This window comes from Piliocolobus tephrosceles, chromosome 4, assembly GCF_002776525.5.
Source record: "Piliocolobus tephrosceles isolate RC106 chromosome 4, ASM277652v3, whole genome shotgun sequence".
NCBI classification, from domain to species: domain Eukaryota; kingdom Metazoa; phylum Chordata; class Mammalia; order Primates; family Cercopithecidae; genus Piliocolobus; species Piliocolobus tephrosceles.
In genome coordinates this window covers 157,081,302-157,095,664 of record NC_045437.1, presented here as the reverse complement: position 1 = coordinate 157,095,664, position 14,363 = coordinate 157,081,302, and the positions used below count along the sequence as shown (strand labels likewise).

General features: G+C 38.8%; 1 protein-coding gene across 1 annotated transcript in view; it reads right to left on the bottom strand.

Annotated features, from left to right (window-relative positions):
* Positions 1-14,363, bottom strand: part of AFF4 (AF4/FMR2 family member 4) — an 85,951-nt gene that overhangs the window by 8,994 nt on the left and 62,594 nt on the right. Inside the window, exons 10-19 of the mRNA XM_023196271.3 lie at positions 13,927-14,089; positions 12,008-12,925; positions 8,760-8,848; positions 7,897-8,137; positions 4,851-4,945; positions 3,868-3,931; positions 3,615-3,751; positions 3,290-3,361; positions 2,082-2,175; positions 862-905 (exon numbers count right to left, since the gene is read on the bottom strand). Coding sequence (XP_023052039.1) covers positions 862-905; positions 2,082-2,175; positions 3,290-3,361; positions 3,615-3,751; positions 3,868-3,931; positions 4,851-4,945; positions 7,897-8,137; positions 8,760-8,848; positions 12,008-12,925; positions 13,927-14,089 — 1,917 coding nt within the window. The remainder of the gene's footprint in view (positions 1-861; positions 906-2,081; positions 2,176-3,289; positions 3,362-3,614; positions 3,752-3,867; positions 3,932-4,850; positions 4,946-7,896; positions 8,138-8,759; positions 8,849-12,007; positions 12,926-13,926; positions 14,090-14,363) is intronic.

Genomic DNA, 14,363 nt, shown 5'->3' with positions numbered 1-14,363 from the left:
ATATATATATATATATATATTTTTTTTTTTTTTTTTTTTTGAGGGGGAGACACTCTTGCTCTGTCACCCAAGCTGGAGTGCAGTGGCGTGATCTCGACTTACTGCAACTTCCACCTCCCTGGTTCCAATGGTTCGCCTGCCTCAGCCTCCGGAGTAGCTAGGATTACAGGCGTGCACAACACCACACCCGGCTACTTTTTGTATTTTTTAGTACAGATGGGGTTTCACCATGTTGGCCAGGCTGGTCTTTAACTCCTGACCTTGTGATCTGTCCGCTTCAGCCTCTCAAAGTGCTGGGATTACAGGCATGAGCCACCACGCCTGGCTTGTTTGTATTTTTATCTGCACTTTTAACATTATAAACTTATGTAAAAAAATACATGCAGGACAAAGAACATCAATTCTTATAAACATAATAACTGAACAGATAAAATTAAAAAGGTTCCATGGTGTTTTTCATCCTTTGGGAGATCGGTGGGATGAGAGTGACATGGAGATGGAGGAGAAATCACAATCATGTCACTGTTACTAAATTCTGGCAGTGCCAAGATTTGACTGATAAGCCTGCTGTGATAAGTCCAAGTAACTATGGAAATCAAACTGTGAAAAGGGTTGAGTGTTAGTAAAAACTCAGATTTCTTAACAGGTGAAATGTCTCATATCTATAATCTTTATGATTACGTTCACTTATATTTTCAATTCATAAAAAATAGAGAAAAAATTATAACTTCTAAAAATATTTTATCAGAGACTGTTTTACTTATTTAAAAAGCAGTCATCTTTCCATTTTTGGAAACTGAACCATACTCATTTCACTTTTATTGTCACAAATAATATTTTACATAATAAAATTTTACCTACCTTCCCAAGCCAGGCGATGGTGCTTGAGAATTATTATAAGAATTCTGTGGAAAAAATAAAATGTACTTAACAACAACAAAAACCACCACTACTTTATAAAGTTCTAAATATATTTAAAAGCAATGAGTCAGAGCTGATCGCAAGCAGCTTTAAATATTTAAGACACCAAAATACGTGTGTGTGTGTGTAAAAGTACAACAGAAAGAAATTATTAGGTGAGAGCTGGGGTGTTCTGGAAGACTTCACAGAAAAGGCAAGGAAAGAATGAGTAACACATGGATAAAGGGAAGGGGGATAAGTCCCAGCTACTCCCAGCTACCTGAGAGTAGCTGCAGTGAGCCATGATCTTTTTTTTTTTTAAAAACTCTCTCTCAAAAAAGGGGGTGGGTGGGTGGGTGGAGAGAGGGGAGAGATGAATCATACTATGCACAAAGGCTGCAGAAAAGACAATGTATGTGCCCCATGCAGTTTGCCTAAAGCAGAGGTTTAGACAAGGAACAAGAGAGAGACCCCTTGGGGCCAGGGTAAGGAGTTTAAACTTGATCTAGCAGGCAACTACTGAAGGGTTCCAAGTCATAATCAGAGGCAGATTTTAGCAGGATTTATGTGGTGCTGGCCTGAAGAAACACAGGAAAACCTTTTAGGCAATTAAGATAGTAGTCAGAAAAGGATGGCATGAAAACAAAAGATTTTTTTTTTTTTTGAGACAGAGTCTCTCTCTGTCACCAGGCTGGAGTACAGTGGCCTGATCTCGGCTCACTGCTGCCTCCGCCTCCAGGGTTCAAGTAGTTCTCCTGCCTCAGCCTCCCAAGTAGCTGGGACTACAGGGGTGTGGCACCACGCCCGGCTAATTTTTGTATATTTAGTAGAGATGGGGTTTCACCATGTTGGCCAGGATGGTCTCGATCTCCTGACCTCGTGATCTACCTGCCTCGGCCTCCCAAAGTGCTGGGATTACTGGTGTTAGCCACCTCACCTGGCTGAAAACAAATTATCATTTAAAAAGTAAATACAGCCACTGCACATGGCTACCAGAGTTCTACCATCAGATACACGTACATTAAAAAACTTGAAGAAACCTCCAACTTATTTGAAAGGTCCCAAACAGTAGCTCCTCCCCTGGTGTGTTTTGCATAAACATGAGGGCAGTTCTAGGGTGGGGACGGGAGACTACAAATTTTGTCTCCTAGGAAACGGACCTTGTGCTTTTGTATGCTTACCTTCAGGTGCTCTGTCAGTGTCTTTGAGTACTTCAAAGCATTTTCTTTCTTCAGTTTGAAAAGCCTCAGGTACAGCAAAGACTCGCATCGCAGGCTAGCCAATGGAAAAGGGCAGCTTATTTACCAGGACAGCAAACTGTGGCCAGATCTGCACAGTCTTTGCATTGTGCAGGAGACTGGTTCATGTGACCATGGCAGAGGCCACAACATTAACCCTTAGGCAAAACCAACAGATGTGCTCTTATTGTGGTACACATCCTACGGAAGGGAAGATGGCTAAGAAGCCTAGGACTAGCCTCTCATTATTTGCTGACATTCCAAAATCCAAACCTTATCCATAGGACACCAACGTGTCATGGAGTTTTAAAAATTATGAAGGGGTAGAATTTCCAAACCAAAGTGTAAACAATCTAATATTAAAAAACAAAAACTAGGAAACTCAACTACAAATATTACAAACCAAAACATAGCTTACAAAGACCCTGCAGGATCATCCCTGCCTATCTCTCCAGTCACACCCACTTCTCGCTGCTCTTCTTTTAGTTCCTTGAAAGTTTCCCATTCCTTTCCACCATCCAGCCCTTCCTTGTACATGTTGTTCCCTCTAAATAGAGTAGGTCTCTCTACCCTCTACTGTTACAGTTACATATACTTTTCTTTCAAAACACTTAATTCATATGGACTTGTATGATGATTTGTTTGATTTCTGTCTTCTCACACTAGACTATACTCCATGATGAACAGGGCTGTGTTAGTTTTCTTCTTAGCTGCATTCCCAGTGTTAAATACAGTGCCAGTTAAAGACCTATAACAATTGAACTGATAATATCTCACTGGGATGAAGCAAACAAGTCACATCCTTTATTCTGAGCAAACTAGATGCTTGCTCCCTAAGGAAAAGCATGGGTGAATGGAGAGAGAGGGTACCAAAAGAAGAGTGTGGAAAAGTGATTATTCAAGACCACGGAGGTTTCTACTATCAGTCCCACAAAGCCAAGGCTTTCATCAAGAAGGAAATGGATCAGCGACTGACCACTCAAACCTTTCAGTAGGAATTTTGAGTTACTTCCTGTTTGACCCGTCAAGAACAGATTTAAGACAGGATTATGGAAGGCTGATTCAAGGAAAACATTCAGAAGAGCACACACAGCATTATTTATTATAGAACTTCCTGTCATCTAGCAGAGGCTAGAACACAGAAAACTCACCAAAGTACTGTGAGTCGTTTATCTGCAGCTGTAGCATCTGGTGCCAAGTAATTCTTTAGCTTCATAGTGTATCTGTTGAGTTACAATAACAAACAAATGACAAACAGAACACTTCACCTTGATCTTATGATTTCACTTGTCCTCAAAACATTAGAATTTCAAACCTAAATAAAAGCAAAAATACTCATGGAAGTATCTACTTCTCCTTTATCCAAGGACATTAAAGGATTATACACCCTCTTCAGTTTACTATGTATCAGCCCCTTCCTAGATGGACCAGAGAAATAATGTTATTGCCAATGATCTGCCAAGTTTTTCCACTTACTTGATGAGATCCACTGTCTCTGAATACATAGGGAATGGGGATTTGGATTCCTGAGCATTTTTCTCTAATGCATTCCCACATTCAATGAAAGATACCACAGCATCAAGATAGTATACAGCTTTCTCAAACCTATCAGACTGAAGAAAGGAGAGAATGCCAGTAATGAGTAGTGATCTACTATGGCTACAAACATCAAAAGATTACTTAAGTTAATTTGATTAAATATGTAAGTGTAAGGAGAATATTTACATACCAATGCATCTGCATTGTGCTTTAGCTTTTTTGCTTCTTGTAAATAATGGTCTGCTGAATAATTTCTGCAAGGTAAATTTTCATCATAAATAGAATAGTAAATATTTTCATAATACGAGTTCATTTCAGTATCTAGTATCCCTCAGTTTTTATGTCCTCAAAGAAAATGAGCTATTACTAAGTATTTGTTTCAATATTTTCTGACAAATGTTTGTATCAGGTTAAAAGCATAAGTTGTTTTGACCAACTCATGGCAAATCTAATTAGGAAAATAGAAATCAAGCTCCCTAGTATCAAATACTGTTACTCAAGTTGACTGAAAGATTAAGCATAAATAAAATGAGAGTAGGAGAAATAACCCTTTTATTAAAATAGAGGAAAAAACAATATTGCTCTTCCTCATCTAAGAAACCCTCCATTTTAACAGTGATATCAGCAGTAGTAAGATTCTTCTACTGGAAGGCCGATCATTCACATTCCCCATGGGAGTCATGGAGTTAAGCTAAAGGAACAGTACTTGGACTAGTGGGTACTGTTCAAATTGAAACCTGAATATTCTGCAGATCATACATAAGTATACATCCTTCTGATCAATGACAGATTTATTTATTTATTTTTTTGAGACGGAGTCTCACTCTGTCGCCCAGGCGGGAGTGCAGTGGCGCGATCTCGGCTCACTGCAACCTCTGCCTCCCAGGTTCAAGCAATTCTCCTGCCTCAGCCTCCTGAATAGCTGCGATTACAGGTGCGCAACACCACATGCAGCTAATTTTTGTATTTTTAGTACAGACAGGGTTTCTCCATGTTGGTCAGGCTGGTCTCAAACTCCTGACCTCGTGATCCGCCTGCCTGGGCCTCCCAAAGTGCTGGGATTACAAGTGTAAGCCGCCGCACCCGGCCAATGATAGAAATTAAAATGAGTTTCTTATATGCTGACTGGAACCATTTCTTAAATACACATACAAAAAAATCATATTATCTCACCTGTCATCAAAGACAAGCTTTGTTCTCCGAGGCTTAGAAGAATCAAGAGTTGGTGCAGATGGTGGACAATTAGAGGAGCTACTTGGAGCCTTTTCCTGACCAAAAAAATATATAACTACAATGAAAACTGTAAGGAGATTAAAAATGAAACTAATAGCATTTCTTCAGCCACTGGTAAAAAGGAAACGAAATTTCATTGCCTTTCGTAATGAATTTCCTTGTTACAAAACTTTTATAAACTTCATAATGTAAATTAAAAAAAAGAAAACAATGGGTCCATTTTATATAACTGAAATATTCATTCTAATATTTATATAAGGGTCTACTATATGCCCAGCACTGGCCTAGGCAGTTATTAAAACATAAGGAAGACAAAAGCCTAGTATGAAAATGGCAGCACTACTTATGGCAAATTTATTGGTAGTTACTGGTCAATGAAAACAGCAATAATATTAACAGCATCTAATGTTTATTACGTGCTTACAACTTAGCAGGCACTAAGTTAACTAAGTATTTAGCATTATTGTTAATCCTTTAACAAACCTATGAAATAAGTACTGCTATTAAGATAAAATGAAAAAGCAGTCTCAAGGAGGTTGAGTAACTTGCCTAAGTTCAAACAGGTTTTAAGTGGCATTCCTGGAATTTGAGTTTTAAATTCAGAATTGCCAGACTTCAAAAGCCAAGTTACTTTCTTAAACTTTACTCTGCCTCTCATCCACATGTCTTTTTTTTATTTTAAGAGATGAAGTCTTGCTACGTTGCCCAGGTTGATCTTAAACTCCTAGGCTCAAGTGATTCTCCCGCCTCAGCCTCCTGAGTAGCTGGGACCGTAGGTATGTACAACTGCACCTGGCTATATGTTTCTGCCTCCTATCAATATAGCCCTTTATGAAAGAGCTATGACTCTCTCTCAACTGCCTCCCATCCAGCCCTATCTTTAATAAAACGAACATACATTTTTCCATAATAAAACACCATAAACAAGTGGAATTTATTCCAGGAATGCATGGATGTTTCAACATTAGAAAACCCAATAATATATAATTTTACTTTACCTAACAATTTACCCAATAATATAAAATGTTTTATATTTATATAAAAAATATAAGATTTTTAAATATATAATTGTACTTTGAAATGGCTTTCTGAATATTATGTTGTACTGTAACATTACTAGGATAGCTTTCCCTCTGTTTTATTTATTTATTTGTTTGAGACAGCGTCTCACTCTGTTGCCTAGGCTGGAGTGCAGTAGTGCAATCATGGCTCACTGTGGCTTCAACCTCCTGGGCTCAAGCAGTCCTCCAGCCAGCCTCCCAAAGTGTTGGAATAATAGGCCGTGAGCCACCATGCCTGGCTGCCTCTATGTTTTATAAATAGACCCATAAGGACCTACATTCAGATACGCTTTTCAGAGGATTTCTGAAAATAAGTTTCCAAATATTTAAACACAGTTTTCTTATATAAAAACTATGTGTAATGTTGGTTTTCCAGATCTAATTTTTTCTTTAGTTGATAGTATAAAAAATAGCGTATTTCCTAACTAAATTACAGATTGTTCTCTAAAAAACTCAAATGTCATTGCCTAACTTGGGAACGGTCAAGACTAACAAATATTAACTTCAATAACTGTTAAGTGTCAAGAGCTATTGAAATCAAAGTGGTAAGGCCCTATTCTGTATTTTGTTGAAAACAACAGAGTACCAAATGACTACATTTGATCCAACAAATATTTCCTCATTACCCAGCAAGTTAAGCACCGGATAAAACACAAAACAAGACACAAATCTCTGCTTTCAAGAAGCTTGAAAGTTTCTTGAAGAAACTCCCTTCTTTATGTGTGATAGAAGCATACACACAGTGATTTTTACCTATGAGATAGCAGAATCCAAAAGAGGAGAGCTCACTTACTTAAAAGCCAAAAAAAAAAAGCAATAGCAGGTTTCAAGAAGCAAGCACAGAGGCCTCAAATCCTACAGTTAAAGGATGGGAAATAGAGAAAAAACATCAGCAGGCAGATGGAGAACTGGAGCAATAAAGCTGGCCAATGTAAGAGTCAAGGTCCTAAGCACCTTGTGCTAACACTAAACTACTACAGTAGGAGCTTGTTCAGCTAGAGAAAAAGCTTTCTGTGTATTTAAATTTAAGAAGTTGTTAATTAAAATAATCTCAATTAAAAATTTTTAAATTTTACCACAGTTAATAAATATAAGAGCTTTAAGGAGTCTTATTTTTCAATTCTCAAACCTTTGCTTACTAAATAATAGGTATTTTCTGATTTTCTGATTTGAGTAAATTTGCTTCTGATCAGAACAGTTTAGAAAGCAAATGACCTGGTAAACAAATTGAGGGTGAGAGACTATTAAAGTACAGCCTTGAACAAACCCCTTTGATCCAAATCTCCATCTATAAATGTGAAGAATACTCCCCCCTACATTGTGAGTATCCTAGGAATAATAATTAGAAATAATTTCAGTGCTAACTTAGCTAAAGATTTTTCTATTTCATGAATCAAAGCCAAATGACTGCTTTGTCACTTTACATAATATAACTAGTTTGTAAAGTATAATTCTGAGAAACTAAAAGCCTATTTCAAACAATATACAAGAACTCAATCTTAGCAACTAAAACCATTTAGTTCTTATTTTAAAAACTTCCATAACCAACTTTTCCAATTACTGGTTTCTATCTTTTTTTTTTTTTTAATTCTAAAGCTCTTTTACAGACAGGGTCTTACCACATTGCCCAGGCTGGACTCAAATTCCTCAAGTGATCCTTCCATTTTAGCCTCCCAAATAGCTGGGACTACAGGTATGAGCCACCGTACCCAGGGGTTTTTATTTCAATGGACCAGCTGACTTACTGCCTTCACAGTCTTACATCACTGTATTCATTTATTAGGATTATTACATATAGAGGGTAAAAGGCATAGGCCTATGTATTTATTAATATGTTACAATAATTTCAAAGCACAGTGTCACCCTGGAAAAGTCACATGGCAAGCTGAGTGATTTTCAAAAGCCCCAGGCCCCCAACACTTTACCTTAACCTCCTTGGAGCTACTGGAAGTCTTCCCTTCAGTCTTCTTCTGCTTCGATGAAGAGGAACTGTTTCTGCTGCTGCCACTAGTCTCCTTGTTGTTGTTACTGCTTGACTTTAAGGAAGAAGACTGACTAATAGTCCTCTTCCGAGAGCCATGCTCTGTTTTTGGATCTTTTGAAGGAACAGGTCCGGCAGGAGAAGGCAACAAATCCTTTTCTTTTGCAGCACTCTGCTTAGATGACCTGCCAAACCAAACAAATGCCCTCATTTCTCCACAGAGTAATACAAGGGTAGCTCATTTTTCCATTTCTCTTTGTCTGCTTTCAAGACAAATCTGTTTTTCCCCATTTGATTACTAGGACACATGATTTCTATAAAACAAAATAAGACTGTAAATTCCACGAGGATAGGCATCTTCTTGGTTTTTATTCCTGTGGTTGTATATCCAGGGCCAAAAACACGACCTACCACTCAGTAGTACTCAATAAATATTGGCTGAATGAATGAACAAAATGATGAATAGTGAATGAAGAGATTACCATTTTTAAGTTGGCAACCAGTCTCTTGGAAATTACAGGTAAGTTTGCCATCTAACCAGAAAGTGGCATGGTTTTACTTTAATTCTCCCCCGATACTCACCCCTACCCCAATAAAAAATGAAGAAAGGAAGAATTAAATTTTAAATGTTTTCCATTCCTATTAGCTAAAAGCGAAAGCTCCCACTATTTGGCATATGTTATGTGTGTGCATTTATGTAACACTCACTTACTAAAAGGAACACTTAGAGCATGTTAGAAAGTACCCACTATCAAATGATACACATATATTAACAACAGTAGCATGCAACATGTTTTGGGGACGTACTCTCTGTTGCTGGATGGCTTATGGCCTGCTGAATTCTTGTCCTCTGTTTTGGGTTTCTTGCTCTCGCTGGCTCGGCTATCATCTTCATTCTAGATGAAAAATAGAAACCGTGGTCTGATTTTTATTCAACTAACTTCAGCTTCCAGCACTAGCTACCCACAAAGAGTTTATCCCTTATTAGGCATCAGAAAGATAAAAGTACAACAATTCATTTAAATAATATTCAAAAAGATTAGGTTTTAAGGCTGAGGTCTCCTATTTTAGATACACAGAACCCAAAGACTGAAACAGATTTCCTACAGTCTCTAAGATGGCATCTTTTCAATGTAATGATTTGGGGGGTGGTATCTGTGAAATTATAATTAAGATATAATTTACATAACATGAAATTCACTCTTCAGAAGCACACAATTCCATAACATTTGGTATATTCAGAGTTGTACAACCATCACCACAATGAATTTTAGTTTTATTTATTTATTTATCTGTCGCCCAGGCTGGAGTACAGTGGCATGATCTCAGCTCACTGCAACCTCTACCTCCCAGGTTCAAGCGATTCTCCTGCCTCAGCCTCCTGGCTAATTTTTTGTATTTTCAGTAGAGACGGGGTTTCATCATGTTAGCCAGGATGGTCTCAATCTCCTGACCTCATTATCCACCCATCTCGGCCTCCCAAAGTGCTGGTATTACAGGTTTGAGCCACTGCACCCGGCTTAATGAATTTTAAAATGTGTTCGTTATCCTGAAAACACACTCCATACCCATCTCTTCCTCCCCCAGACACTGACAATCACACTTCATCTTTATAGATTTGCCTATTCTAGACATTTCAGGAAAACGGTATCATTCAATATATGTGGCCTTTGTGGCTCCTTTCATTTAGTGTAACATTTTTAAGGTTTATCTATGTTGTAGCACGGATCAGTACTGCATTCTCATTTATAGCTGAACAGTATTCACTGCATAGAATTTATTCATTTCATTGAGTCATGCATCAGGTGATGGCCATTTGGGTTGTTTCCACTTTTTGGCTAATATGAATAATGCTACTATGAACATTCAAGTACAAGTTTTTGTGTGGACATATGTTTTCATTTCTCTTGGATATATACCTAGGAGTACAATTGCAGGTCAAAAGGTAATTCTATGTTTAACTTTTTGAGTAACTACCAAACTATGTTCCAAAGCAGTGGTATCACTTCCATTTTCATCAGGACCGTATCAAAGTTCCAACTTTTTCACAACTTTGCCAACAATTTTTATGGTCCCTACTTTTGATTACAGCCCAGCCTAGTGACTGAAAAAACTTTTTGATGGAAAACACAAGTGGTGGGCCCATCCACTGCCAATGTTACTTTTCTAAGTGAATCTAAGTTTTCCTTTTGTTTCAAATATCAGGGCACAAGAATGTAAATATTCTACCATAACAAAAGAATCTATTCCCCTAAACAAACGATTAAAGACAGACAAATGAAAACATGAGAAAAAGAAATCTACACCCTTTATTACCCTTAACTGGGTCTTCTCTTAGTACTACCTGCTTTATCTCCAGGTATTGCCGTTGACACTTTATATTTTAAATGTTTGAATATCTTATAAAAGGGCCAGGTGTGGTGGCTGACACCTGTAATGCCAGTGCTTTGGGAGGCTGAGTGGGAGGATTGCTTGATTCCAGGAGTTTGAGAACAGTTTGGGCAACAGAGCAAGACACCATCTCTATAAAAAATTTGCCAGGTGTGGGGTCGCATGCCTGTAGTCCTAGCTACTCGGGAGGCTGAGGAGGGAGGATCACTTGAACCCGCGAGTTTGAGGTTGCAGTGAGCTATGAATACCATGGCACTCCAGCCTAGGTGACACAGCAACACCCTGTCTCTAAAAGTAAGAAAAATAAAATAAAATGTTATGAAAAAAGTAATACTTTTTAAGCACAAAAGGACCATTCTTTTTAAATTCCATAAAAAAATCCTAGGTTCCTAAAGAGCAGAGTCCATCATACACAAGCTCTTATTCCACATAATTCTATGAATTAAATCCCACAGCCAAGTCCAGCAATCTGAGGCTGTGGGCTACAGGGGCCAGTGGCCCTAAACAGCTTACTAGCTCAGCAAAACATCCCTATACAATGATAATGGAAACTCATTAGGTATAGTAAGGAGAGCAGTAAGCATTGGTTTTCTAAAAATTCAAATAATGTGGACAATTTCAATTTTTAAAGATTCAAAAAAGAAGTGAGGTATTATTCTAATTTGTCCGAATATATATCATCTGCACATGGCACTGTGGTTTTATGAAAAGGAGAGAGGAAAATATCTCACGCCATTTTAAGAAAGTGCTCTACTCTCCCTGTAGTATATGTGATTTTCAGGTCAAATGGAGTGGTGTTTGTGTTCCAAGTTTACTTGGTAAGGCCATTCTGATACCTGTCTGTTCAGCTACTCAAACTTCAAACTTCTAGTCTTTCACAATCATACACATGTATCAGGGGAAATTATAGTTACTCTTTGATATAGACTACTTAAAACTTTACGTTCTCCTGAAAATTCCCCACTAGAGCTGAAAAGATCAGGCTGTTTTTCCCACAGAGTCTCTATATTTGTAGTGATTCAGATCTCTTCATTGTATGATTATTATCCTCCAATCATAGACATGTGTGAATTTTCACATTTCCTCAGTCTAAGAAAAGCAGACCTTAAATGTACAAATTTTGCCTCTATATCCAAAATTATCTTGGAAGTATTTAGGGATGAGAGCTGGCTATGAGCCAGCAATATTTTTAGTTCTGACCTTTGTTAAGGAAGAGAAGGTGGGGCACAGAGGTGCACAGTAGATGAGTTATTAAAAGTGTGCCTTGATCTGGGTATATGACATAAGAGAATGGTAGGGATTATAACAATCCGGGGAGTACGTATCCAAAACTAAAAACACCTACAACCAAAATGTTGAGAATGTTGCAAATGCCTGTGTGCAAGTTGCTGCTCTCTAACCTCTACACTGGTCAGCACATGCTGAAAAGCACTGGCTCATTTCTTATTTCATTAGCAACTATCCTGCTTTAACTGAAGGACACAGGCAGAAACACAGAAATCTTTAAGAGACTGTTCCATAAGTAGCCTCAAGTGGGCCTTGGGTTTACCCACTATTTTCCTTCACAGTTTATGACCTGCCTTGTTACTTTGTGGCTTACTGAGATTTCCACCACATTTCAGATTCTGATGTTTCAAAACAAACAACAAAAACCCTTCACAAACCTTATGCTTCCTCTTGCCTTTGTTGGCAACTTTTTCTGAGGCTTGTTTCTGAGCCTCTCTCGTGTGCTTTTCTGGCACATTTTTCTTTTCCCCCTTGGGCGGCTCTGTTTCTTTGTAAGGCTTTCCTGGTATTCTAGTCAAAAGATTCAGGTCAATCTTCACAATAAGTGGGTACCTGTCATCAGGCTCACTGAGGGGTGAAAGAAGTTCCTTCTCTTCCATAGGAGAGAACATTCGTTGCCGAAAAAAGCTATCTTCTTCCTCCACTGAGGAGGGCTTAACAGGAGTCCTATTGCTCTCGGGGTACTTAGGAGTTTGCGAGGAAGGAGGAAGGCTCTCACTTTCATCTGAATCTGAGGATGAGGTATCTGTTTCTATGATTTCCCTTGATTTCTGGGAAGATTTACTTGTTGACTTATATTTCTTTTTCTCTGCTGTAGGTCGAGGGGAAGACTTAGACTCCTTCTTTATATTGGGTTTCCTTGAGCCTTTGGTGGCCGCTTTGTGTCTGCTGGAGGGCATGCTGCTAGCCAAGTCTACAGGGGTTTCACTTTCTATCTTCAGGCCTCCACGAGGCTCTTCAGCAGCTGTCTTCTCAGCCTTTTTGGGTTGTTTTTTGCCTACAGTTCTTCTCTGTGTTGTGCTGTCACTCTGTGCAGGAGATTTCTGCCTCCCACGCCCACTTTCTGATCCCTTTTGGATGGTTTTGGAGTCTCGTCCAGGAGTAGCGGAACTCGTTTCTTTAGGTCCACTTGTATCAGTGTAGCTATTCCCAGTGCCCTGCTCTCGGCCTTCCTTTTTGTAGCCTTGAGATGATGGGATGTTACTGTCCACTGAAGAAGCGGGTGACACTTTATGTGGGTTCACTTTATTCAGCCAATTATCAAGTTGCCATTTGTTTGTTGGTGGGGGTTCAGGCTGAAAAACAGAGAAACATATATGCTTTTTTCCATACTGAAGCGTTCTCCCCCCTTTACAACCTCAAAGAAGAGGAAAAACCACAATGCCTAATGCAACCAAAGCATTTACTTGCCATGGTTCTCTATGAACCAAAGCAAAGGGCTGAGTATCGACTATTAGCTCTTATCATCTGATCATCTGAATAAGAAGATAAGCGGCCAGGCACGGTGGCTCACACCTGTAATCCCAGAACTTTGGGAGGCTGAGGTGGGCGGATCATGAGGTCAGGGGTTTGAGACCAGTCTGACCAACATGGTGAAATCCCGTTTCTACTAAAAATACAAAAATTAGCCAGGTGTGGTGGCACACGCCTGTAATCGCAGCTACGCAGGAGGCTGAGGCAGGAGAATCACTTGAACCCGGGAGGCGGAGGTTGCAGTGAGCCAAAATTGAGCCAATGCACTCCAGCCTGGGTGACAGAGTAAGATTCCGTCTTCAAAAAAAAAAAAAAAAAAGATAAGCTTAATGTTATATGTAACCTTTAAATAGCAAATATTCCTATTCAAGAATTCAATTTCAAAGGTATAATTACAAATGGCCATACAGAATATTTAATTCTAGAAAATAAACAAATGATGTAGGTACAAAGAGATTTTTAACTGCAATTTAACAAGCTACACTAAAATTGTATTACATAAGATTCTTTTTATCAACATGTGATGTTCTTTGTAACTACAGAACATCAATTACCATGTTGAGTTATAAAAATAAAAGACCAAACTAAAGGTACACAATATTTTAGTGACCTGTAATATGCCAAGCAGTTCCTAATCTAGACCAAATTTGTTCAAACAACAAGGAATCATCTAGGTTTCCTCCAAGGTACACAGTACAATTTCTTTTTGTCAGAATATGGAACCTTCTTTCCTTCTCCTTTTATATTTGAATCAGGTTTTAAATGGACATCACCAAGGACCCTGAGAGGGCCTATGGGAGGTACCCCCTTCCCTCTGTCTCACCTCAGGAGATGCACTCTGGGATGGCTCATTTGCCTCACTGTCACTGGAACTACTTTCACTCTCTGAGTCAGATCCAGAGCTGCTTTCAGATCCACTGTGGCTACTAGAATCATCCCTGGAGTTATCTGCTCCCTCACTATTATGATGTGAAGGTTCAGAATTACTAAAAGAGATGAAATATACAAATGTCCAAAGTTTATTTTACATTGACAACAGGAAAACATCCAAATCGGACAACCAACTTTCTTTTTTTCTTTTCTTTCTTTTTTTTTTTTTAGATGGAGTCTTGCTCTGTCGCCCAGGCTGGAGTGCAGTGGCGCGATCTCGGCTCACTGCAACCTCTGCCTCCCAGGTTCAAGCAATTCTTCTGTCTCAGCCTCCCAAGTAGCTGGGACTACAGGCGCCCGCCACAACGCCCGGCTAATTTTTGTATTTTT